This window comes from Podarcis cretensis, assembly GCF_951804945.1.
Source record: "Podarcis cretensis genome assembly, chromosome: 2".
NCBI lineage: Eukaryota > Metazoa > Chordata > Lepidosauria > Squamata > Lacertidae > Podarcis > Podarcis cretensis.
The window spans coordinates 49,532,235-49,559,965 of record NC_137171.1 but is presented as its reverse complement, the minus strand read 5'-3'; the positions used below and the strand labels follow the sequence as shown (position 1 = coordinate 49,559,965).

General features: G+C 39.8%; 1 protein-coding gene and 1 long non-coding RNA gene across 10 annotated transcripts in view; one reads left to right on the top strand and one right to left on the bottom strand.

The window, feature by feature from the left end:
• LOC307209627 overlaps nucleotides 1-2,002 on the top strand; it is a 40,392-nt gene extending 38,390 nt beyond the window's left edge. For 2 of the 6 annotated variants that reach the window (XR_013835654.1, XR_013835656.1), the window contains one exon: nucleotides 1,430-1,821. This is a non-coding gene — a long non-coding RNA (uncharacterized lncRNA). Of the gene's footprint in view, nucleotides 1-150; nucleotides 1,822-1,871 lie in introns of those variants that run through there. The other 4 variants (XR_013835655.1, XR_013835657.1, XR_013835652.1 and 1 more) reach the window with 3 other exon arrangements.
• Nucleotides 1-27,731, bottom strand: part of DOCK2 (dedicator of cytokinesis 2) — a 246,372-nt gene that overhangs the window by 10,549 nt on the left and 208,092 nt on the right. For all 4 annotated transcript variants that reach the window (XM_079964756.1, XM_079964759.1, XM_079964757.1 and 1 more), the window contains 13 exons: nucleotides 27,554-27,710; nucleotides 25,900-25,940; nucleotides 24,293-24,383; nucleotides 23,317-23,436; nucleotides 21,147-21,236; nucleotides 20,310-20,414; nucleotides 19,183-19,324; nucleotides 14,846-14,927; nucleotides 7,142-7,226; nucleotides 6,341-6,427; nucleotides 5,469-5,645; nucleotides 5,251-5,334; nucleotides 1,829-1,966 (listed from right to left, as the gene is read on the bottom strand). In XM_079964756.1, coding sequence (XP_079820882.1) covers nucleotides 1,829-1,966; nucleotides 5,251-5,334; nucleotides 5,469-5,645; nucleotides 6,341-6,427; nucleotides 7,142-7,226; nucleotides 14,846-14,927; nucleotides 19,183-19,324; nucleotides 20,310-20,414; nucleotides 21,147-21,236; nucleotides 23,317-23,436; nucleotides 24,293-24,383; nucleotides 25,900-25,940; nucleotides 27,554-27,710 — 1,399 coding nt within the window. The remainder of the gene's footprint in view (nucleotides 1-1,828; nucleotides 1,967-5,250; nucleotides 5,335-5,468; nucleotides 5,646-6,340; nucleotides 6,428-7,141; nucleotides 7,227-14,845; nucleotides 14,928-19,182; nucleotides 19,325-20,309; nucleotides 20,415-21,146; nucleotides 21,237-23,316; nucleotides 23,437-24,292; nucleotides 24,384-25,899; nucleotides 25,941-27,553; nucleotides 27,711-27,731) is intronic.

The window sequence follows — 27,731 nt, the reverse complement described above, 5'->3', positions numbered from 1 at the left end:
TCTATGGAAATTGGTATGTAATCTCATACTTCAGGCTCCATTCTGACGCTGTCTCATTTCACTCAGAGAGCCACCTCCGGCAAGAGACTCAGGAAAGCCATTTAGAGCTCCCAAGTTTATTTTCAAATACATTTTACATTTTATATGCAGTGGGAATTGCTTCTCATCTGGTGAACCCCAGGTTCAGAGAGAAGACACAGCTACATTTTACAGGTAAAGAGAACACACCAGCCAGCCAAAGAGATGATAAAACCAGAAGGGGTCTGCTCTTTGAATTCATTGGCTTTTATATGTATTGGAATATATATTAAATATTGGCATCCCCCAAGCATATTAATTTATGTGGAACGTATTCAGAAGTGATGAAATACTTCATTTTGCAACATATACTTGAAGGAAATTACTTTTCATTTTTGCATTGATATGCATGCAAAATTTCAGCTCAAGTTGGAACCCAGAATAGGCTGGGAGATGTTCAAATCTAAAGGGAGTTAAGAAACCACACTAGTAGTTTGCTTTACATTTAAAACACTAGAGCCAGGCTGCTATCTTATCCATGTGCTTTATGTCAGGTTGTGCATGTCAGACTCAGGGAACTTCCCCATGGTTTGCTAAAGCCCAGGTTAAATTAACTCATCTTGCAATGAGACCCAAATCAGCAATCGGGATCTATTTATACCAAGCTCCCAGTGAGAACAGCTCAGGCGAAATGCAAGTGTAGCCGGGGCAACATGGATGCATTTTAGCTGACCTGAAAGTGACAAGGACTGTTCAACCAAGCTGACACTGGCTCTAGTCATTCATAATGCAAAAATATGCTTCAGTGCTGCCATGTGGACAATACTGAAAAAGCCTGAGCAATGTGTCAGGTTTGTGCACCCCCCCCCCTCTCCTCCCCATTTATGGTTGGGAAGAAGACTTTAGCAGATTGTAATTTTGCTATTACTGAATCCCATCTTATTCTGGCTTTCAAACAGGGGTCCAAAGATTGTTTAAAGGCAACTATGGATTCTGAAGCTAGTTTATTAAGTTAATACAAGGGACGTTTACAAATTATGGCTATTGTGCTATATGCACACAAAGTAGACAAATAGCCATAATTTGCATTATTTGGGACTTACTGTAGGCCATGTAATTTCCCCCAAGGAATAAGCTTAAAAATTCACCACCTAGAAAGCCTTTCTTCAGTAAAACCAAATCAGACCATTACAACCTGCAAGGGCAGTGTGTTCCAGGCAAGAGCAGAAATTCTCTTCCATATACAACAACCCTCTCATTCCTAATGCTATCAAACATTTCATCTAATTATTCGGCTATTTAGTTGGCTGTGCTCCAAGAGCTGTCAGAAACACATAATGGCTAATTCTATTGCACAGCCTTTTTATACAACCATTTTAGCCTCAGCTAATGCATTTATGTTTTATTATAGAGCTTGCTTCAGAAGCAGATTCAGCAAACAGCTGGAATCTTCCAAGAACCAGGACCCCTGGATATTCAGTTTGGATCAAAGCTCTAAGCTATTAAAAATTACAGACAGAGGAGAGGAAAGGAAGCAGGGGCTCTAGGTCTTGGCCGGCAAACTTTCATAAGGTTTTTAATTCAGCTCCCTAACTATGTGGAATAGCTTTCACATAAACAGAAGGATCTTGGCTTTCCGCTAGGGGAAGCCTAGTGCCCCAGAAGTGGATCTGGCTGCTGGATGAAAGCTGTAGTGCCTTCATATCACAGGCTGCACCTTACAGTCCGATGGTCATTGATTCCTTCCCCGTCCCCCTTCAAGCAGCTAAAATAGAAGTAAAAATAGAGAAGTAAAAGCAGGGGATCTTACCAGTTCTCTGACACCATATTGTTTCTCCACTTTGACCTTTAAGTGCCTGAAACACTCCTCCATACGCTCATGGAAAGGACGAAGGCTATCTGAAACCCTCCTCTCATGGATCTTAATTCCAGCTCCAAGAAATGGAATCTGGGAAGGAACAGCAGGAAGAAGTTTAGCCACGTTTAGCCAGCAGGAAGTTTAGCCAGCAGGAAGAAGTTTAGCCCTGATCTACAGAATGTGTAAAAAAAAATCCTGCCACAATATAGCCAAGAATTGTAATATATTTGCCAACTGACTTTTCTTTACCTCCTTGGAAACATTTAACAGCAGTTTGGAATCTTATTGTAAACTGAAGACAATTCTAAATAATAAGAGGTAGGTGGTGCAGCAATACAACGGTGAGCACATTTACAAAGCTAAGTAGGATCCAGTATGGTTTCAAATTGGATGGGAGACCGTGTGTTGAGATTTTTGTATTGGAGTAGGTTGGACTAGATGACCCTTGGGGTCCTTTCCAACTCTGCAGTTCTATGATTCTGTGTGTTTCCTGAGGAAGATCACAGACAAGTAGAGGTTTAGATAGAGGAAGGCTTTATTACATTTCGTCTAGTTTTAATACACATAATGAGAGCAAGGACTCAAAAGCGTTTAGGCTCTGAACATAATGTGCCAGGGCACGCTTAATCAGTCCAGATTAGTAACTGGAAAAATACGCTGCAGCAGACCACCATTTCACTTTATCCTGTGCTGCTGCCTTCTAGTGTACTGGGTTAGTTGACTCCAGCCCTATGCAAACAATATTTAGACATCTAAATGAAGGAAAGACGCAATTCCTTATGCCTGAGATTAAAAATTTTCTTGCATACACTTACAGCACCCACAGAATAAACACTCTGGGTAACTATCACAGCTAACAGCATTGTTCTTGTTGATTTACAAAGGAAGGAAGAAACTGACAATTATTGGTGCTTACCCGGGAACAGACTGGCAGCAATAAACATTTAGCTCATGAAAAGGAAACTTTGCCATCATGCTGCATCCCTCATGTAGTTTTGTTGCAACATTAAATAATTGACAAGAACATAAAAATGAAAGTGATATTTCCAGGAGATCTGATTGCTCTTGGTTTTCCCGTCCCCTCAAGGTGTAGCTGCTAATAACAAGGGAACCAATGAGGGCTATTTCTCCCCAACGTCTGAGCAAAAGCTATGCTCTTTCTAAGACATTGCCTAGCATCCCTCTCTAAAGTCCTGCAAGGTAAGTTTTAAATTCAATATTTCTCTTTTTCAAAATAACAAAGCATTTTGAGATAAAGGAGAAATATCAGATATTTAACTTTATGCATGGAGGGCCCTTTGATATATGCACATAACAACTGCTTGCATAGTCCTCTTCCTCTATACCCCAAAAGCCTAGTTGGACACTGAAATAAGTGTAGAACCCACACATGCAAAATCATGCGTATATGGCTTTTCTCAGAGTCCCATGTGCACTGGAAGTTTCTGAATTAGTTAATCTTTTTTATGACACAAAATCTTCTTTTCTGTGTTTGCCATTAGCAGCTGGCCTCTTCCCTTTATCTTTTATTTCAAGAATATAGGCAAAAGTGTAACATCAGCCGTATTAGAATCTACTTTGCCACCTTGCTGAATCAGAGCTATGCTATTGAAAAGTGAAGGATCACTTCAGAGGTCATTTTTAAAATCCTGCTAACTGACTCATAGGAGGTTTGGGATGATTTTAGCTTTTTACCTGCTCTTCTCTGCAATCTACTCAGTTGTTTTTGACAAGGGTCAGTGCACCATTCCAGATCCCATAAACAATTTTTAAGCAACTCCTCAAAATAAAAATTAGTCCATTTTGTATGTAGGACACAAAATGGGAATCTGCTTCTACAAAAGGAAAAATACAGATGTAAAAAACAGACAGTCGTCAATCAGCCCTGGACATATTTCTGTTGGAAATCAGAATACAGTGGTACCTTGGTTTAAGAACGGATTAGTTTATGAACAACTTGGATTAAGAATGCTGCAAACCTGGAAGTATGTGTTTTGGTTTGTGTACTTTGCCTTGGAAGCAGAACATGTTTCGCTTCCTGTTGAGTGTGTTCTATTTATAAATTGAGTCCACTATGTGAAAGCATGCCTTGGTTTAAGAATGCTATGGTTTAAGAACGGACTTCCGGAACGGATTAAGTTCGTAAACCAAGGTACCACTGTAATTTTTAATGGTTCCCACTGAATACTTGCTATGGAAATAGTACAACTATTTAATGTTGCTCGTTCCTCAGCTATAGTCCATTTTCCTACCCTTGCAGAGTCAGTATGGGATTTACCGTATATTTCCTATCTTCTTGTAGGACGTTAACACTCCACTGAGTTTTCTCAAAAGTGTGTAATACGTTAAACAGGCAGTAGAATCTTCCATCAGAACCTTAACAAGACTGGCTGCAACAAAGGTTTACAGAATTGCTGCCAAGTCAGGCCATCATACTAGGCAGCTACGTGCACAGGCCATGGAAGCACAACCACACAACTGGACGTATTTTGGAAGTTTGAACTGCGCCTGACCGCTTGGCTAAACTGGCATATTGATATTAAATGGAAAGAGCATTTTATTTGTTCCATTATTTGTATGTGGCTATAGCAAAAGCTTGGTGCACTTTGATCTCCTACCCACACCTATACCTAAGATTACAGCCTAGCACTTGATCTGTACACACATATTTTAAAACAATAGGATAGTTTCCTTTCCTGTATGTTATAAGGTAGGAGCAAGTTAATGGAACTTCATGGATCCTAAATCTAGATGTTTAACTCCTAAAATGCTTTGAAATTAGCCAGTAAAAGCCAATCATTCTTTGGATGAAAGTGGTCAGTTTTAACTATTTCCATTTCTCCTTGTTTTGTGAGATATTAAACAGCAATAACATATACTTCAGACCAAAGGGAAAGAAAGTTTAAGTTTTATGGAAATCAATGGAACAAGTTAGCAATGACAAATGTAATTTCCATTGATTTCAATGAGATGTAAACAAGAGTAAGATCCTTTGAATTGGGTCCACTGGTTTTCCCACAATCCTGTTACATCAGATCAGGGGTTAGCATATTTTGGGCAAAGAAAGTCCAGAATATGTCAATTCAACTTCATGATGAGGCTGCTCTTTCATCCCAACTAACACTTTTAAAGAATTTATTATTATTATTAAAAGCCTTTATGAAAAGCTCCTTCTCAGTAATATTAGTTACATACTGCAGAGCCAGTCACTTTTATTCCCTAATTTGTTACAAAAATATATTAAGAGAAAACATGTGCATATTATACAAGTAAAATCACATTATGCTGCTCCACTAGAAACAAGATCAATAAATGAAGAGGCAGGGAGGAAATTCAGAAAAAGCTTCAGAGAATTGTGCCCAGCATTGTATTACCTGCCAAGCAATCAAATCTTTAAGTCTGTTTAGTTTCTCTTGATCCTCAGGGTGGTCCCTGATGTACTCATCAGTGAAGAAAGCCTGCAAGCAGAAAACAGATCATTCCGTCTTTCTTCCTCACATTAGAACAAGCAATGATATCTCCAAGGTTGTGTTGTTGATATAATAAATCAAAGCATTGTTTTAATTTTAAAAGCAACTATTCAAAACCTTACCTTCTCATATTTAGCAAACCCTCCCATGACGGCTGGATCAACAATTCCATTCAGAAGCATGGACAGAGGGTTAATTGGAAGGTTCTCATCACTTTGGTATTGATTAACCATGGCCAGAATCTTCTCATTGGTCATAGACATTGTTTCAATAGCATTTTCCAGGGGGCTAATGGTAGTCTGTGGAGAAATAAATCAAGAATATCATTTGTGTAATCTGAAATTGTACTACCTATCTATTAAATAGATGTGCTTCAAAAAATCTTGAGTGAATTCTGCATTCAAAATGCAGGGTCAACTCCAAAACATATTTTTAAAAAATCAGAATTGCCAATATCAAGAAGGAGGGAGGGAACCCAACCCTTGTTAAGTACTAAGGATGAATTCACTGGTAACATAGTGTGTTGTTGTTGTTGTTTATTAGATTTATAATATTCATCACAAGATCTCAGAGTGGTTCACAGGATAAAAATACAAGGTAGAAACGCAAGGAAATACTTAAAACAAAAACAACAAAGCAATAACCCCCCCTCCCATAAACACATTTAAAAGGCTTTAGAATATTAATCAGGTATATAAAGCAAAAAATAAAAATACAAAACAAAAATTAACATATAACACTTAAGAACAATTTAAAACAACTCCCCCCCCAAAAAAATAAACAACACCCACCCAAGTTAAAATCCCATCCCCATATTTTTAGCACAAGGGGGCTGGCAATGCCCTCGTTCCACCCCCAAAGTGCCACCCCCAAAGGGACAACACCCTTTGGTGTCTCCCCTTTGGGTTTCCATTGAAATAGTGCTGAGTGTATTTAATGTGTATTTTTGTGAATTAAACTGTGTATTAGCCCTAATCAGAATTCAAATACACACCTGTGACATAGCAATAACTTCAAACCAACGCAGGATTCCAGGGAGCTTGTAAGCAGTAACAAAGGATGTTCTCTCAATCCACATAGACTGTTAAAAGACACACAGAGGAAATAGGGAGTAGTGAAACCTTAATGTTAGGACGTTAAGGGTACTGGAACAAAAATGTAAATAATAGCAGTAAGCTGCTCCCCTCCTTGCTCCACATCAACATTGTAACAGCAATAAAAATGCAAACATAGAAAAGGCCTTTTTCTAAATCCAATTTTAAACTAGGCCACTGTTATGCAAGCTGTAAACATAAAGGGAAAGTCAAGCACCGAAAAAGAAACAGGGTAGTTGAGTAAATAACATACTGGATTCTGAACCAAGATTATCTGGAGCAAAAGATTCATTGTATGTCATGACCAACAAATCATTTATTACTTTATCTGCCCTGGATATTACCAGTATACCCACCAGGAATAGTGGAAATATGTTCTCTTTGGCAGCAGCATTCTATGTAGTCAGGAGGAAATGCATGTTTGTTTCCTTCTCAGGCCCAATTGTGATTAAATTTATCTTCCCAAATAGCAGATGAGGCCCAAGGAACCAACTGTTTTAGAAGACCAGATACACTTGGCTCTAATGGTGCTATTGAGGCACCCTACTCTTGTCCCATTTGTACACTGATTCCAATTTTTCTGCTGGTAACACAGCCTGCAGTTCAGCCGGGGCCTTCGCCACACATCGTCTCTGCACAACTAATGTTTGCAATCTTGGTCATTCTGAAAACATAACTTGGGGGAGGGGGGAAATACTTACAGCAAATTCATTTTCGGGGTCAACAGACCCTTTTCTGACTGGTCTTGAGTAGTGGAATCTTTGCACATGGTTACACTTGTAAAAGCTGAAAGAAAAGAAGTATTACAAAACTCTTCAATTGCATGTTTGCTTTACGTTCCATTGAATGTGCAAGTAAAATAATTAAATGTATTTTTTATTTTTATTTTAGTTACAGCACAGTTAACTCACTGCAGGCAGCTCTGGTCCATATTGCAAAGGTAACATTGGAGTGAGGACTCAGAGGCTGGCAGTTTTGGGGTTCAGGGAGGAGAGAAGACAGAAAAATGGTGTGGGAAGGGGACTTGCATTAACTAACAGAGCAATTTGGCACAAAGGGGAAAGTGAAATGATGACACTTGTTAAAAGTATTATACGAAAACCAAAAAAATGCCAACATTTTCTAAGGTCAAAAAACAAGTCTATTCAATGATTCTGAATGGCAATTTGCTGAAATCTCACTCTGCAGATGCTGCTGTTTCCTGTTGCCAATCTATCAATCCTCTCTCTGCCACCTTTTTTTATGGACAGACATAAAGCACTATGTTTTATGGTGAGCTGTAAATGACCTGGTGAAGCGGATGATATGTTCCTTGTTGATACATGTGATATTTCAACCACTTTGCAGACATAACAAGATCACCTCTTGTGACAATTCCACTTACAGTGCAGAAATCTAGACACTCAAAAGCATGAAGCCATAAAACAATTCTGGTTTGCAAAGGGTAGCCAAGCCTTGAAAGAAAAAAATCTTACTGAAAGTGATGCCAGAGCACCAGAATCCATGTTATTTAATGATGCTCCATGCCCTATATAATCACAATTAAATCCAACTGCTTTAAGGGTCAACAAGGAACAGTCATAGCTACATGAAAATGAACAAAATTGTTCTTGTATCTTTAGAATATTGTTTTACCAAAATTAACTTTTTTTTCTGATCTAAAAATCTCATATGTAATAATGCTACTCACAATTGGTTTCTGAAAACCTCTAAGTGACAGCAAATGTATTAGCGTAGGGATGTTCCTATTTCCCCTCAAAATAGTTATATTATCTATTTTTAATATTGTCCAAATGTTTCTCTCTCTTTGTGTGTGTGTGTGCATTGTGCCTATTATGATTTTAGAATACCATAGTGACTGTAAAATACATGCAAGTTAATGTAATAGGTGCTGTTTCCTCCCATTGGACTTAAAGAACAATACATGCAGCTGTTTTCTATTTCTACTGGATATTTTACAGCTATTCTTTGACTCCTTGTTGTGTACCCACGTTTCCATTCAACCCTGTCATCAACAAAACAAAGAGCAGGGGAGAAATGTAGGCTATGATATCTTTTCTACTTTGATTTTCCACAAAGATTTTCAGAATTAAACATGGATAACTATTAATAAGAAGTGTATGATTCTTATTAATTTGTTGCCATTCAGTCAGTCAGGCAGGCACATAGAAGACAAAAGTGGGGAAGGCGGACACAGTTAAGCACACATGAACCAAACTGAGTAGATAATTGATGCCCTCCGGCCCAGTACTATCTACTTTGACTGTCTTCATGGCAAATATATTTCCAGGGCTCTTTCCTAATACCTAAGATCGGGTTGAACTAGAGAGTCTAAAATTTGAATCTGAGAACTCATGCTCCTTCACTGAGTGAGGAGCTCTGGACTATAAGCTGGCAAACTAGTCTGCCCAGAAGATGTTGGATTGCAATCATTTAATACTACTACTACTACTACTACTACTACTACTACTAATCCCTTTATTCCCAATGCGTTTCACTCTCTTAATCATGATGTCTGGAAAACTCACCTTCTTAAGCACGTTTCTGAAGTCAGGATAGTGATATCTGTTTCAGATCCAGCTGTCTTAGTTTAATTATAAAAGTCTAACTAGAAAATAAGGCAGTCCCATATATGTCTGCTCAGAAGTAAGCCCCACCAAGATCAATGGGAAAAACAACCAACAAGTCATGTGGTGCCTTAAACACTAACCAATTTATTACGGTATAATCTTTTTGTGGACTGCGGTCCACTTCATCAGCTACATGAAGCGTTTCCTTGAGTTCCAGTGGAAAACTCACAGGCCAGTTTCCCAGAATGGCGTTATCAATGTATAAGAGGAAGGCTTGGGGGAACTCCAGGGCTCGCAAAAGTACAAATCTAAGGCAGGAGATAGGCTCAAAACTGCTCAAGGAGGACCAAGCAGGATCAATGTGCATGGAATACAAACTGACTTGGGGGAGAGCGGAAATGGAAAACCGGGGGCAAAGGCGTGGCTGGCTGGCATCCTGAACAAGAGTACTCGACTATGCAACATTTCGTTGCAGGTCCTGAACGTATAACTCCAAACAGTATGAGATGCTTAATATACAAAACTGAATTGCCTAAGTCTTTGGCTAGAAGTGACACAGTGATACAGTCATTGTTTATGAGCTAAGACAGGAAAAGGTAATGGAGCATCAAGAGGAGTGAAAGACATTTAACTGGCAGGAGGAAGTGCACAAAAGCAACATCCATGCAGACCTAGTAGCATAGGGGCTTGAAGAACGGGTAACCAGATGGACCATGTCTGTTCCAGACATCATCATCATCATCATCATCATCATCATCATCTATTCACTGGGCAACAATTTTTTACTTTTTGAATGTTGTCTAGATTTCTACAACTGATTTAGGGTATTTTTGCACTGCTGAATCAGGAAATGGCATCCGTTTCTCTCCATCAGGTCAGGTTTACTGTAAACTGAATGGTGGGCATTGATAAAGGTAAGTACACGTAAACTGCATGTTGCTTCACCATTTTTCAAACTTCAGGGCTTGAACTTCTGTTTCTTGGAACTCCAGGAATGCTCAGCGGCAGGGAGGTCTCTCTTCAGAGTCCAACAGTAGTCAGCCATCATGACTGCGTCCCAGCGACCCTGATACCTGGTCTCCATCTCTTTCATGTCCTGATGGAATCTCTCCCCCTGCTCATCACTCATTGAATCCAGGTTCTCAGGAAACCGGTCCATATGTGAAAATAGGTAGTGCATCTTGACACTCATGTTGCAGCCCAGGTTTCTGAAAGCAGTCAGCATGTTGTTGACAAGTTCTGCATAGTTTCTGGCCTTATTGTTGCCAAGAAAGTTCTTCACTACCAGAACAAATGCCTTCCACGCTTCCAGTTCCACTTCGTTCATTTAGTTTCCAAACTCTGGATCTCTGATAAGCTGACGGATCTGAGGACTGTCAAAGATGCCAGCTTTCAACTTCTCCATGGTCAATCCTGGAAAAGCCAGGCACAAGTAAGTGAAGCAGTCACCATCCTTGTCCAGAGCCTTGGTGAACTGCTTGATTAAGCTGAGCTTGATGTGCAGCGATGGGAAGAGTATTCTGTCTCTGTCCACCAGAGGGTCGTTGATGACGTTCCTTTTTTTGCAAGGCACCAATTCCTCCCGCACAGGCCAGTCCTTCGTGTAATGCTGAGCACGGTCCCTACTATCCCACATGCACAGCAAACATGGGTACTTGGTGAAGCCAGACTGTTGTCCCAACAAAAAGTTCATCATCTTCAGGTCAACACAAATAAACCACTTATGCTGATCATAACCAATTTTCTCCAGCACATACTTCACCGCTTTGTAGTTCTCCTTCCGCGTACTCGAGTGAGCCAGGGGTATAGAGGCAAACTGGTTGCTGTTGTGTAGCAGAACACATTTCAGTGATCGCTTGCTGCTGTCAGTGAACAGTCTCCAATCTTTGGGTTCATACTGTGGCACTCGAAGCTTGAGTAGAAGCTGCACAATATCTGCACAGTACACCAAGTCCTTCTCTTCCTAGAAAAAAACGGAGGTACTCTTGATGCCTGTTGTGGAAGAAGCTGATGCGAGCACTGTCAGAGAGGAGGTTTTTTTCTTTCAATCTGGATGCCAACAGTTCGGCAGAGTCCTTTGACAAGCTGAGGTCGCAAACTAGATCATTCAACTCCTTTTGGGAAAATGGATGTGGAGCATCATCTTCAAGAACCACTTCTTCTTCTTCATGTCCTTCAATACTGGAGGCATCTTCGTCACTAATGTCAGGAAGTTCTCCAAAGATAGGCACTGGAATTTCATCACAATGAGCTACAGGACGACATGCTGATTGAAGATCAGGATACTTCGTGGGGCGGCTGCCCCAATAACTTGGTTTTGATCCCCCAACTTTATGCTTTGCCACACCAAATTATGGAAGATTTTGAGATTTTATGACTTCAAACTGATCCCTTTTCGACATAATCACCCAGAACTATCGGACCTGAATACTTCTTGTCATCAAAATAATCATTTCCAATCAAAACAATTATTCGACATGGCATTTTACCCCCACCAACTTCTTCTAAAATGCTCCACACAAGCGTACATGTGAACAAAAATGTAAAAAAATGACATGTGGCCATAGCTCAAAAACTTGACCTGATTGAGCAAAACCAATGTGATTTTTGGATTCAGCGCATCAGATTCGTCCTAAATCAACTGAAAAAATGCAGACAACAAATTTGTTGTTGACCAGTGTTATTTGTACCCCAACCATCTGGCTGGGTTTCCCCAACCACTCTGGGCAGCTTCCAACAGAGATTAAATATACATTAAAACACCAGACCTTAAAAACTTCTCTAAACTTCAGATGTCTTCTAAACGTCAGGTAGTTGTTTATCTCTTAGACATCTGATGGGAGGGCGCTCCACAGGGCGGGCGCCACTACCGAGAAGGCCCTCTGCCTGGTTCCCTGTAACCTCACTTCTTGCAGTGAAGGAACCAGCATAAGGCCCTTGGCGCTGGATCTCAGTGTCCGTGTAGAACGATGGGGGTGGAGACGCTCCTTCAGGTATACTGGGCCGAGAATAGGAAGTCAAAGGGACAGACAGTAGAAGTTTCTGAGCCCAGAGTGTGCAAAAGAGGAGAAAGAAAACAAAGAGGCACCTGTGTAAGTCTAGAAGGTGACTCAAATGGGAGCAGAGAGATATGATCACCATCAGAGCTATTTTCATAACTATGGAGAAGGAAAATAATGGAAGGGAAAGAAGGCATCATTGTACAGATGTTGATGCCCATGATTTGGGTGACTGCTATGATCATAAACAGCAAACTGTGCCTTCTGCTCCCTCCAATTACCAATTTACTGGACCAGAGCTAATGCCACATTAGCAGCAAGAGGGAAGGCTTGTTCTTCCCAAACAGCTTGGCTCCTGAACAAATCGGCTCCCGAATGTTGTAAACCCGGAAGTAAGTGTCCCGGTTTGCAAACGTTTTTGGGAAGCCGAAGGTCCGTTTCGGCTGTCAACATTGTCTCCGGGGCCAATCGGAAGCCACAGCTTGGTTTGCAAACATTTTGGAAGTCTAATGGAATTCCAGAATGGATTGAGTTCAGGAACCAAGGTACTACTGTAATTATTTCTACCCAGCAAACAATGGGAACGAGATCACAATGGATGAAGTCTTTAGGTGGAGAAATGAATCTTAGACACTGATGAGGAAACAACAGAAAGATTTGACCATAAACTCAATTACAAAATATAGTAATGAGGGGGTCAAAAGCCCTATTCAGGTGCTCTTGTTGAATATATGTTGAATAGCCACACCCGCTAGCCCTGTGATGAGGAACATTTTCCAGACAGCAGGTCAAATTCTGGCTTGCCCCACCTATCTGCCAGTCACCTAGCCTTTGTACGTGGAAACTTCACATATACAGCTATAATTGGTAAATTGGTAAAGAATCCCAAACCATTGAGGTTCTGGGTCATGAGAAAGCTGTACAGACAAAGGACATATTTCTACAGACTGTTCTTTGAGCATAGAAACTGGCATGCAAAGGCTTGGTGCATCCCTGCTACTCACTCCCATGTTGACCAGTAGGGACAAAGAACATCTGAATAAGGCTAAACATTCAATATGACATGTCAAGTAAAAAAAGGAGAAAGAAGTATTAGTAGGGAGAAGTGTGGCTTGAAAGATTAGGAGTTGCAGCTCCCCCAAAGCAGCCAAGAAATTATCCCAGGGCGCTAGGAGAATGCATTAGGGTGGGGAGAGATGGGAAAGTGGGCAGGGATCCTACAGCTTTAATAATTGTGTAGAAGAGAACATTTTAGCAGGTACATTTTGCCTTTTGCATCTGGCCACTCTGGAGCACATTCACTGATGTTGGCTTTATTGTTAGCTAATTTCCCTCCCAAGTTAGCACCATGATATACTTGCCATCCTCCCATTACAGCACAAATGATCAGAAGAAACAAAAGCTCAAAAGGTTCCATCTAATAGATTATGGCTATTGCATTACATTTGAATTATCATTCTCTTCAATCAGCTGCTTTTGGCAGCATTAGCTAGATTGGTGGTTCAGTGTCAGGTTTCCCGCTTAATGACTAGGGTGGGGGTGGGGAAATAAACATAGCAGTGGCAACATGACAGATGGAAGGACAGATACAAAGACTTATGCAGTGCATCATTTCAAGGTGTCCCTTATTAGGGTAGCAATTTGTGTGTCTCATGGTAGAAGAGTCTTTAAATTAGCTAACAGATACAACTGGGAAGTGCCTTATGCTGCCAATTTTAAAGGTTACTTATATAAGGAGGATCTCTTTGGAGTTAACATTTGATGAACTAAACATGTTATTTATTGACTGGTATTTAAGTCTGTATGTGAAGCAAAAAAAACTGGTTCTCTATATGTTGTTGGGCTCCATGGCTGTGACAGGGTAGGGTTCAAACATTTGACCCAAGGGGGAAAAACCCGGTCCAGTAGTCCATATTGTAAGCAGAGAGCACTTGCTTACACACATCCTGTTCTGAGTCCATGGTATTTTGCATTTTAATCCTTTTAACTCTTCATGCAAGGGCTATAAAAATTAGAACAAAGTGCATTTTGTAGGTCCTATTGATACTCTCTGCTGAAATGGAAAAGAGAGTGCCTCAGACTTCTATATCCTGACCTGGGTCTGACTCTGAATCTGTTATGAGTCAGGGGAAGAGGCTGAGGGTTTTACACAGCAGCATTACCTAGTGTGGTGGTTGTGGATCTGTACATAAGTATGTTTACTTCAAAGATCAAAAGAACTGTATATAGTAGATAGTAGTGTTTCGATTTGTCATGTGTCTGGAGACAGTAAATACTTTGTTACTGTGAACTGTATGGGAGAGGAATCTGGAACAGGCTGTTCCATTGGGAGCAGGACATCTCTGAAGACTCTGCTAGGGCTCTGCATACTCTGCTGATACATCATCCTGGTTGAGGTGTGGTGGACTACCAAATGACACCCACAAGTCACCAACACAGTTGTGTGCTGATAACAGGTCCTACCAGCCTCCTTTTGATGCTCACCACCTTCTAGTTCTGCTTAGTAGGTGCCCTTTGCACTCTTTTTTCTGTACAGTCCTCTCCCTTGCCAGCGCCCTCTGAACCTCTCTTGCCAAGGGCACCCAGAGAAGTGCCCTAGATGATTCTCTTGCTGTCTGAGCAGGTTCACATTGGAAGAGGCGTTCCAACAAATACTGGGATCCTGAATGGTATAAAGATTAAAGCTCCTCATGTTATGAAAGACTACATTCCATCTGAAGTTTGGCTTGACTTTTAGATTTCTAGCTGGTAGGGAAGCCAGACAGAAGATAACCCACTGACTATGCCACTCTCAAGCATTTTTATACAATCAGTTTCAACAAATACATAAACTCACGTGATAATCTGATCGGGAACTGGCTTATTTTTGAACTGAGGGTGTTCTTCCAAAACTGGTTGAACTGTGAAGCATTGTACATCTAAGATCACACTGGTTAAGGACAAAAACATTACAGCATATTCTGCTAAGCTTTGTAAGCGGATATGAGTAGCTTGGAAACAAAAAACACGGAGTATTGGGGAGTTGACAGTAGTTGCCAAAGTAGACATTAATTAAAATTTAGGTTCAAAAATATTACATGACTTTCAATGTGTCTAAAATATATTGAGCCAACATGTCCTTCTTAAAGCGATTTAACCAACACTTTCAACTTAGCTTGGTAGCTAATTGGCAGCCAGTGAGTTTCTTTCAGCAGTAGCATAACGTGGTGGTGGTGAGCAGTTCAGCCTGCCCTAGTGAGTAGTTCAGCCTCTGCATTTTGCACTAAATTCAGCCTGTGGGCCAACCTCAAGAAACAGTGGTCAGGCTATCCTGGGCTGTAGATGCCTTATTAGTTGAATCTGGTAAGGTCACTGGGGCCACTGGTGACAAAGATTGAATCAGAAGTCTTTCAAATGGCATATGACCCCAACCCAAGCAGGTAATCAATTAATTATCAAGACTAGGTCCTCTGTTTTGCCAGGGTCAGACTCAATGTACCACTAAGTACAGGCACTGGTCCAGGTCTTGCATGGTCTCCCCTGAATCAGATGTTACAGAGAAAAAGAGGTGGCACTGAGCACTGAGGACAAGATGGCACCCTGTGGTATTGCACAGCAAAAATAACAAGGGCCCCCAAATAATGACCCAGTGCTATTATTTGAAACTGAACTTGGAGATACAATCAAAAGCATTTTAAAACAGTGCTGTCAGAACATCTCTCACTGACTCAGTTCACGAAGATGATGACGACGACGATTTTATTTGTACCCTGTCCATCTGCCTGGCTTGCCCCAGCCACTCTGAGCAGCTCAATAGTATCAAAAACCACAGAGACACCAAATAAAAACATCAAGGTCACACTCTGCTTAACTGTCTCCTTATCCTTATCTTAAATTTATCCATCAGGGAGACCAAGGTTCATAGTAGGATCTGAACCAGGACTGAAATGAGTCAAGATAATCAGTTTCATCCAAGACTGCTTGCAAGTGTCCCACCATTCAGTCACTTTATGAATGACTAAAAAGGAAGCTTCCTACATTCCTACATCTTACATCTTTGAGTGGAAAGCACTGCAGCATAATATAGAAATCAAACAAGGAACATTTGTTTGGTTACTAAAATTGTGTTTCAAAATTGCGCCCTACAGGTAGGAAATGTCTCTTTTTAAAAGGTGATTGTGTATGTGTGACAGCTTCCTTTCCCAGAATAGGAAGCCAGAAGAAAGGAAAGGTGAAGGGTGAATGGAAAACAAAAAGAGCTTGGTTCTTAAGTGCTTTTAGCTTGAGTGTTGGGCCTGAGAAATGGAGACACATGATATTTTGACAAGCTGTTATAAAACATTCCTATAAAAGACAGGCTTAAGGCTTTTAAAGCTTTCTAAGCCCTCCTTACAGTATGAACATGGTCTTGACAAATCATGATCCAAAAATACCACCCGAATGAATAAACAGTGTCATGCTTAGAAATAAAATCACCACAACTTTCACTTCAAAAGAACAAATACAAATAATGCATTCAATGTTGCAACGTGCTGAGAAAATAGCTAAAGCGAGTGTATTGTGTTTCAATTTGCTGGAAGCCGCCCAGAGTGGCTGGGGGAACCCAGTCAGATGGGCGGCATATAAATAAATTTATTATTATTATTATTATTATTATTATTATTATTAGCATTAAGAAAGCTCTGAACCAGGGTTGGGGAACTTGTGGCCCTCCAGCCTCCAGATGTTGGCCAAAGGTTAGGGATGATGGGATTTATAGTTCAACAACCTGTAGAGCAGGCTTCCTCAACCTCAGCCCTCCAGAAGTTTTTGAGACTACAATTCCCATCATCCCTGATCACTGGTCCTGCTAGCTAGGGATCATGGGTGTTGTAGGCCAAAAGGAGGGCCGAGGTTGAGGAAGCCTGCTGTAGAGGGTGCTAGGTTACCCATCCCTGCTCTAAATGACTGTTTTTCCTTCAATGAGAGGGTGATGCTTTGCTCTACCGCTTGTTGTTCAGGGCATTCAGATAGGCATTTCTATGAGGCCATTCAGATACTTCCTGATGTGTCCCAGTGACGCTTTTGATTTTCCTCCCTGAGTGATAGACTCGATGGCAGCTGTTTTATGGCACTTTTTGTTTTAAATGTTTTATATCTTATTTTACCAACCACTGTTGGAGTTAAGAGTGCCATTGTGGCAGAGGTTTAAAAATAAACAAAAAGGAATTACTGTGGTGCTAAAACTTGCATTGTCAGTATACAGCTTTGTACCTGAGGGTGATGGTGGTCTAATGAAGAAACAAACCGCTCTCTGACTTTGTGAATGATCCTTAAACACTATGGACTTAGGTGTGCCACTGTGGTCAAATTTTTATTATTTCTGTGACATATTCATAGAGTGGCATATACTGCTAACAAGAACTATGTGCAAAATTATTTTAAGTAGTTTCGTTGATGCATTTTGCAGTAGTGGACACAGTATTGACATGATGTACATCATTTTCTGTGTAAAGCCTGCCTGCACAAAGCACAACTGTGATATGACAGCTGTTCCATGTATGCCTTTAAACCATAACTGTTTATCATCCTGTCAACATCTCTTCCCTCTTAGGCTGGAGATGGACAGTAATTTTTCAGCATATTAAAGTTGTATGTGAAAGACATCATGGTTTGTGGCATCTATGTATGCTCACCTCTGGTAATTATTTTCAAATGAAGGTTCATAGTTCAGTAGCAGAGGTCCCCAGCATCTCCAGTTAAAGCTGGGGTTGAGCTCATTCAATCCTCTTGCTATTGGGCTCCAACTCCCATCAGCCCCAGCCAGTATGGCTAATGATGAGGGATGATAGGAGTTGGAGTCCAACAACTAGAGGGCCAGAAGTTACCCATCCTGGAGTTTAAAGATCAAGAATACCTTTGCCAATCACAGTTGATAGTGTTGAGTTAGATGGACCAACTGTCTAAGTCACCATAAGGCAACTTCGTTTTTCAGGGTTCTATAGTAGGTTTAACCAGGGATGTGGGTGGCACTGTGGGTTAAACCACAGAGCCTAGGACTTGTTGATCAGAAGGTCGGCGGTTCGAATCCCCGTGACGGGGTGAGCTCCCGTTGCTCGGTCCCTGCTCCTGCCAACCTAGCAGTTCGAAAGCACGTCATGTGCAAGTAGATAAATAGGTACCGCTCCAGCGGGAAGGTAAACGGTGTTTCTGTGTGCTGCTCTGGTTCACCAGAAGCGGCTTAGTCATGCTGGCCACATGACCCGGAAGCTGTCTACGGACGAACGCCGGCTCCCTCGGCCTATAGAGCGAGATGAGCGCCGCAACCCCAGAGTCAGTCACGACTGGACCTAATGGTCAGGCTTCCCTTTACCTTTTTATAGTAGGTTTAAAAAGTGTATGTACACTGAGGAAAATAATAGTGTTATTATAGCACTTTCAACTCTTAAAAGTAATTTTTTGTCTTCAGCATTGAACCATGCAATCTGGTATAATATAAAGAAGTGAGAAATGAATGCATCCCACATTGTGTTTCATTAAGGATTCTGATATGCACTTAGCACAAATGGCAGATTTATCTTTATGGAGAAAGACCCTATTTCAATTTTAGAATGTGCAATTTGCTTCCTCCTCTCTCCTATCCTCTCATGCAAATATATTTTCTCCTGCCTCCCTTCCCATAGTTTGCTTATATCTATAGTTATAACTATAGATAAACACAAGTATCTGGAACTGTCTCTCAAGTGATGTTGGTTAACTCAAACATTTTCTAAAAAATAAATACATAATTAAAAAGAAAGGTGAAGATCACTGTGGCCAACTGGAAAAGAGCTGCTGAACCCAACAGATGCGTACTTACAAAAGCAGGGATGTTTTTTACTGGCAGGTCGTAGCCTACAAGAGAGTACATTAAATACTTCAGAAAACCTAAAATAAATATAGCATTACACATTAAGTAGAGTAGTAAATTGTGCCAGTTACCGAGTGCTCATAGAGCCACAACCAAGCATAGCTTCTTGGAATATGTGAATGTCTATTTGTATACTCCATATATTTCCAATGTATATGTAAAACACTTTAGGAGTTTATCTTCAAAAAATATACCTAAAACACTGAGAATTTCGGTATTGCTTTCTCTAGACTTCCATCTAACACTAGGCATCTCTTTCCCCTTTATTAATAACTATAGATTATTAATAAGGATTATAAGGATACATTGGCCTGTGGAGTTTTTGATGTTCTCTCCAGGGGGTGCAGTAGTAGTCATTTTTTCAGCATTTGGAAAGTGGCTGATCAGCTGCGCTTGAAAATCTTCCCTCCGCTCATATTCTTTGCCACGATAGATGAACACTTTGTTCTGCAAGAAAAGCTTAGATGACTTTTGAGACTACAAACTTGTAGATAATATTGCTATGCATTAGAACATTACTTACTCTTTTCCTCTTAGCAATAGTGAATGCAGGCTGCATATGCAACACTGTCTTCTTAACACCAGCAATATTTCAAGGTCATCATTTGCAACACATTATATGTGAGGGCCAATTTAAAAAGGTGAATAATAATAATAAAATTTTATTTATATCCCGCCCTCCCCAGCTGAAGCCGGGTTCAGAGCGGCTAACAACAATAGAACCTTGCCATTCTTTAAAGAAGCAAAAAGTCCATTATGGACCACTGCTCCTTACTCACACAATTCTCCTGTAGGTTGATAGGCTGGGTAGGGACATCTAGTATTCTTCAGTGTATCTCAGGCTATGGCTGTGCTGCTAATCAGTTTTTGAAGGGTGAGGAAGCGGAAATTGACTTTGTGGATTAGCAGCATTTGAAAGTTTAAGCTATTAACAGCAACAGGAATCATAAAAACTGTAGTAAAGCACTGCTGTTTTATGAGATTTCACCTATACAAATTGCAAATATAAATGAAAGCGCACTAGATGTAATTGTCATTAGATTTCCTGTTTCATTCTCTGGGCTATTTGTATTGCTGTTATTATTGTTCATTAGGAAGAGTTCCAGCTATAAACCATTCCTTAATTATGATTGTCTTGTAAAAATCCAGAACATTCCCTTATCACCACTGTAAGCCTCTTCTAACCTTGAAAGCAGCAGGAAAAAGAACAGAATGCAATAAATCACATTTCTTTCTGAAAATGTGACACTCACTATTGTTACAAATGACACTTCAGATGGCTGCAAGAGAAATCCTGTGCATTGCAGAGTCAAATGAAGATAAATCTCTCCTGCAGTAAATAACTCCATTTTCACTGGCAGAATATTGGTGTTCCTTGGGGCTATGTACAAACAGTTATTAAAGATAAAGTACACAAAGCAGATGCATTTACCCTTAGAAAGGTGGGGAACCCTTGGCCGTAATATCCAACAGCAAAGTAGTCTGGTTTAGGCCTCAGAATTTTCATAATATTTTCATAGAACTTTGCTTGCTGCCTCTGAAAGTAAAGACACAGATAGGTTCCTTTAGCATCACAGTAAAAAGAAACTGGTTAACATCACTTTCATTAAGTAGGCAATTATGCTTTACATAGCTTCCTTGAGCATTTGTATATTAGTACATTTGCATATTACTATGAAAAGAAAAACAACTATTCACCCCACACAGCGAATTATTTAAAAAATTCTAGAAGAGATAAAAAAATTGATGCCTGAAGCAAATAAAATCTGAAGATTTAGAGGACATTTGACCAGAAAGAATTTCATGTGCCTTCCAGCATGATGAAGATTTCCTGGCTACATCATAGCTACCCTCCTACAACTTACAGAATGTCATAACAGGCCCACTCCTCTCTCCAATCAACTTAAATAAGAAAAGAAAGCATAGATCATTTTTATAAGTGTTCTTGATTTACTTTTATTAAGCAGCTTAATACAGATTGACAAACACCACCTAAGTAAGTTTACACATGCACTTTCATCACTCAGCAAATGCAAAACACACTTCAGGATTTGCATATATGGAACAGCAAGGAGGAATCAAATACCACAGACAGCACTTTTAGTTCACTTGACATCACATATTAAACTGCAAGTCTTTGAACATTGAGTAATTCAGCAGTATGTATGAATCAACACGATTAATGCTGGCCATCAGATCTACATAAAGGTTTTAAAAAGAAATACGAAATTACAAGTAACTGGATATTTTTGGAGAGTGGCATTCCTACCAGGTTCTGGCTGAGAAGTTCATAATCAAAAATTTCCATTTCATACTGTTCTGCCAGCTCTTTGCACAAGGATATTGCTTCTTCCCACATCTGCAAACAACAGGACATTCAGAAGCATAATCACAAGATCACAAAAATAAATAATGCTTACAGTCATCACCAAGTATGGCGATCTTAGTGATGCTTCCAGGGAGTAATACTGGGTGACTGTGCTGTTTGTCCACAATGCTATTTCATATCTATATGAAACTGCTTGGAGTGATCTTTAGGAGATTTGGGCAAGGTGTCACCAGTATGATTCTGCCTAGCTTGATTTCTTTGTGAAATCTGAAATGAGAGTCCATGCATATTCTAAAATGGTGCCAGCATGAAGTCATGGGTTCAATTAGTGCTAATAAGGTTGGGTGGTTTTCAGATACATTGTTGTATATAAGATCATAATAGGGTTACACTTTTTCTGAAGGAAGAGGTACATAGTTAGGGGTGCTGCTTTCACAAGAGCCCCAGATGATCTCAGCGGCTTGGAGAACACGTTACCAACATTACCTGGTACACCAACTTTGGAATTCTGTGGACAAGAATAGTCTTGTCATAGTGATTCATACATTGGTAAACTCACCGTTAGGCTACTGTAATGCACTCAGTTCAGAAGCTGCAGCTCATGCAAAATATAGCTGTTGTGGTGCTTAGTGGGACATCCAGCTTTCCACATATTACACCAGTGTTGAAAGATCTGCACGCTGCTCAGCTTTTTGTGGTACAATCATATTTTGTTTTCATCTAGTCCTTACAAAATTCTATTGATTATTGAACTGCTTAGAGCTTTTTATTACATTAAGTGGAATACATTTTTATAAACAATATATATATCTAAAACACCACTAATTAAGGATATGTGTAAAATGAAGTATTAGAGGCAAATGTATCTGAAACACAAAAGACTAATGTGCAAAAATAAAGGTGTAAAATTATTAAAAGAAAGGTGCATGAACCATTAAAAGAAGAGCACAAGTAGGGCAGCTTTTATCTCTGAAAACCAGAAGAATGTCACGTCTGCTACCAGAGGCATTTGCTTTGAGCCAATATTTTTAAAGGCTTGTGTGTTACCTTTCCAAAAGTATTATATTTAAGTGCCATAAAGGGCACCTAAAGAAGATGTATGATTTTTGGGGCACCGTCAAGAGTATCAAACAACTACACACACCTTCTGATAAAAACAGGCTAATGTTAATCTTAACATGTGATATTTCATACATGCAAATCTCAAAATTTATTATTTTATTCTTGTGGGAAGACTTCCCTAGGTTATTGCTGTATCAGTACAAACTTAATGCAGTAAACCAGGTCTATGCTAAATTAGATCAAGTCCACCTTTGTGCAAACGTGCCCTTATATTAAAATCTTCTTTTTAAGACAAGGACACCAGATATTATCCAGATAACATCTACAAATCTCAACTTTTCCTCCACTGTATAATAGTGACCTGTTTATGTACACGCACTGGCCTTCTCCACATCTGTGCCACATTTCATGTTGCCATGACAAAAAGTAAATGTTCTGGAGAATAAACTTTCACAATGCTATCACCAAATTCCAAGACCTTTTGAACTATTGCCACGGCTAAATGGAAGATGTCAGTTGCACAGGGTAGAATTTACTACAGACTAGTGCCTTCCTAGGAGATAAATACGCCTTCTGAAAGAAAGCCTTTAAGTTCTCCAGTGATTTCAATGCAAACATCTGCTCCTTACAGATAAAAACTGCTTTACTATTGACCTCAAAATATGATAGATCAAAGCCTAGATGGCTTTAGCAGTGTCACGTAGACCTTAACGTGTTGGCTTGATCTCAATACATAATCTATGTGTTGCCTCAATCATAGCAACACCTTGCTAATGGAAAGGTCACCTTGCTAATGGAAACTTGCATACACTTGTAAAAAAATAAATCTATGCACAAACACTATGTTTGTACCACCAGTAAGACTAAAAGCAATATACTTCATGATGTATGCAAAATGGAAAGAATGTTATATTAGCCCATCAGACTATTTAAAAAACAACTGGTGAGCCTTATATTGTGGAACAAACTTAAAAGCCATTGTCTAAAGCTCCTCAGCAGGAAATAATAATAATAATAATAATAATAATAATAATAATAATAATAGTACCTTTCCCTTGTCAAAGTATTCTATTATCATCTCATACAAGTGTTCTTTCAGGTGCCGATGAGTTTGTGAACTCTGAAATTCTGTTTGCATGACTTGGGGAGTGCACTGTTCATCAGACCACTGAGGAGGAGGAGAAGAGAAAAGAAGAAGAAAATACATAATTGCCATCTGTCTATAATTTAGGAGCTGGAGTGATACAAACAAAGCAGTCTTGTTCTGACAAACCAGGTACAATACTGTAGTTGAGTACAAAATACATGCACTGAACATGGACCCAGTCCTTGTCCAATCACTCACTGTGTGCATTTCAGTGTAAAACAACACCAGTGATATGCATGTTGATTCTGATGGGCAAATTTGCACATGTACATTTATATCTCGGTAGAAAAAGTGTTGTATCTCCTTTGGAGAACTTTTTTTAAAACTAATTTTTATTAAAGATTTTCTTCGGTTACAAAAGTATGTGCATTGTCTCTACTTTTGGGTCGTAGAGTCTTTTCTACAAATCAGTCAATGTGAGACATTAATGCTGTATACCAGGGGTCAGCAAACTTTTCCAGCAGGGGGCTGGTCCACTGTCCCTCAGACCTTGTGGGGGGTCGGACTTTATTTTGAAGAAAAAAAATGAACAAATTCCTATGCCCCACAAATAACCCAGAGATGCATTTTTTTAAAAAAAGGAAACATTCTATTCATGTAAAAACACGCTGATTCACAGACTGTCCGGATTGAGAAGGCGATTGGGCTGGTTTGCCTACCCATGCTGTATACAGTATAAGACCGGGGGAAGATGAAAGAGCGTGGGATTTAAATGCGCTTCAGTGCTCTCCCATTTCAAACTTTGTTAGGGGTGCTAATGGAAAAGGGCCAATGGTTTACAGTTGTCTTGATAGTCCCCTGTTTGTAGGCCCCATGAAATGTATCAAATGTTAGTCTCAGCCACAGTAGACTAACTGAAATTCATAACATTACTTACTTTCAGAAGCGAAGCATGCAGCAGAAGAGTATAGGCTGCCTCAGTGTAGTTCTCGCAGTCTAAATGAAGATCCCGAAGTTTATACAAGTACCTGTTATAGTGGATGAAGCGAGTGAGGGAGACAGAACAAAAGAAAAGTTAATGAAGAGTTGACAAGATGAGCAGGACTGCCACCATTCAAATCTGGGACGTATAATAATAAATTAATGTATTAAAACTGAGTTCAGACTAATAGAACTTTAAAAATGCTTAATGTCTGGCCGGATCAAATGTTATATTTCTGACTGCCTTCATTATGAAGCAAAGCTTGACAATGTGAAGGCACGAAAGCTAACATACAAATGAGAACATAATGAGAGCTTTGAAGACCACTCCCATTGACTTTTGCTGCATTACAAAAAAGAGAAATGAAGGAGCCTCACATCCTTAATTATTCTCCCTTCACCACTTTGCTTCTATCTATACTGAAAACAGGCTTAAAACCAGAGTTGGTGCTGATGCTTTCTTGTAGTCCATGAAAGGAGCTACATATATCTTCTGTCAGTTGCAGCTGACATTATCCAAATTCACAGAGACACAAAAGGCTTGCTAAATATCCATATCCTTATACTGTATTCATATAAGGGAAGAAGCAACATGCCCTGATAAGAAGATAAGCAAGTTTCATGAAGAAACTGATGTAACATGTTGGAATTCAAAATTTTAAGAGGAGTGCATATTCAAAAGAAGGGTTATTTTTTGTGGGGCAGGGAGGAAACAGTTCTTGCATTGTATTTTTATTGTTCCAAGAGAAAGAAAATGAACATCAGAACTGAAAGCACAGGTAAACTGCATGCACTGCACATCTCCAAGTTCACATTGCAGGTACGATCCATCTTGACAAACTGCCTGTCCTAATATACTAGTTTGAAAGATGCTTGTTGGCCTGCTTTATAAAATCCTAAGTTTGCCTATGAGTTGAAAATAGGGAGCGAGGAAGGGAGAAACAACTTGCATGTTTCTAGCAGGGTTTAAAATGCTGACTGTTGCCTATGGATTTACAGATGCAATTTCATGGCTTTACAAATCTAATGTGCCTATTTATCATCATCACACACATACTCACAATATACATCGTATAAAAAAGCTGTTTCTGCAAAGATATCTTCGACTTCCGATCTAATTCCAAATGTAGTGCTTCATGTGCAAGACACTACAGCAGCAGCACACCCCACAGAGCAGGTCTTTATTTACAGATTTTTGTCTAATGCAAAGCAATCAGGATTGATTCCATCTGCCAACTTGGAATGTGTCATCTACTTTGCTTCAAATTTCAGCTCCCGTTACATAACTTTTAGAGAGAGAAAGCCAGGCACCTGATTGGTTCACTCAAATGAAATACCAGGGTGAGGTGGGGAATTAAAGTTATATGTATGGCATGGCTTAGTTGCAGAAGGCTCAAGCAAGATTTATACAGGACTGGATGAGCGTTAGACATTGCAAAGTTGAGGGGAATGGAGTGCTATCAGTTATGTACCACAATTCCATATAACTTCCTGTAGATTATGTGAGGAAAAACAATAGCGGTATCTCCAATAACAACAAAACCAGCTGAACGATCACCATACCTTATATACATCTCTTCACGGTTAATCTCCTTGTAGAAATTCTAGGGAAGGAAAACGAATGAAATCTGATCACCTTTGCACACAGAAATCATGGTTAGTTTCATTCAGGGAATCACTTTGCCTTTATGTCATATTTCATCACTAAAAGTTCAAGGTTTTAATTAGCACTAACATGAATATGCATTACTTATGCACTGCCTCTGATTGAAACCAGAATTCATACAATAATTGGTAATGTACGGTCCCAATCTAGGGTCATAACATATTTCCCCACAGCAGTTCTGCTGATTCTCAATGAAATGATATTTTGAAATCATTAGGGTGAAAATATTTTGAGTTCATGACAGCAAGTTGATGAAAAGTTTTTGCTTGAGAAAAGTAAGAATCAGGCCTTCTATCTGCCGAGTGATATATCATGAATTCTAATGTATATGTTCATGCTGGGGCTGACAGTTCTTCATAAGTAAGCCAATGGGACGATTTTCGATCAAATACACAAACTGTGACATACATTTGATGACAGAAAACAGGGTGGATAAGTTAGGCAGCTCAGAATGGCCAATACCCTTGTAGGTAGGACAAATGTTGCCTTTCTCTGTAAGGTGTGGCTTAGTTACAGTGCTGAGCATTATGATTGCTCAGTTGGTTAGATTGTGGTGCTGAAAATGCAAAGGTTGCAGTTCGATCCCTGTATAGGGCAGCTGCATATTCCTGCATTGGAGGGGGCTGGACTAGATCCTCAGGGTCCCTTCCAACTCTACAATTCTATGATTTCTATGATCTAGAACAGGGGTCAGCAAACTTTTTCAGCAGGGGGCCAGTCCACTGTCCCTCAGACCTTGTGGTGGGCCAGACTATATTTTGGAAAAAAATAATGAACGAATTCCTATGCCCCACAAATAACCTAGAGATGCATTTTAAATAAAAGGACACATTCTACTCATGTAAAAACACACTGATTCCCAGACTGTCCACAGGCCGGATTTAGAAGGCGATTGTGCCAAATCCAGCCCCCGGGCCTTAGTTTGCCTACCAATGATCTAGAACCATACGTTGTTTTCTATGAAGTATACAGCAGTAAGAGACAGTAGTAGTGTAGATAAGCTGTGAATCAGAAAGTACCTGATTCATTCAAGTTTTACCTCGGGCATGAGTACACTAGGTATGATTCTACCCTCTAAACCTCAGTGTCCCATCAACAGGATAAGGGGAATTGTATCAACCTACCTTACTGGGCTACTGTAGGAATTACTAATCTAATATAGTACCCCAAAGGTACTATATAAATGTTGTTGAGCATATTGGCTTGCTGCTCTCTTAGCAACCCGATTTTATTTTTTTGGGAATGCATGGAGTGTTCTCTTAAGACTTTTTGGATAGAAGTTTCTACCTAACATTATACAATTTAGACTTGATAACTTATTTTTTCCCTTCCAGGTCTATGATAATATGAGGATACAGTATAGCTTCCATTTCCTTTCTATGTTTACTCCCTTCAGTCATTACTATGAGCCACCTTCAAAACAGATCAAGCATTTGCAGATTTTGTAGATTGCTCACAACTTCAAAACATTTCCCCACCATCCTAGTGTATGGATTTCTTGATTTACTATCTGAAGAACGTCTTCAAGCAAGCCTTCAAAACACTACACACCAACAAATTCACAGTGCAGCTCATGCGGTTGTTCTTGCTTTCATCATTCATCACAGCACGGTAATCCAACAGCTTTTCCAAAAGGCCTTTGACTAGGCTTACAAACGTTTCAACTGCCTTGGCAATCTTGGCATAACTTGAGGAACACTCGGTGAGACTGAAAATAAAGAAGACAGTA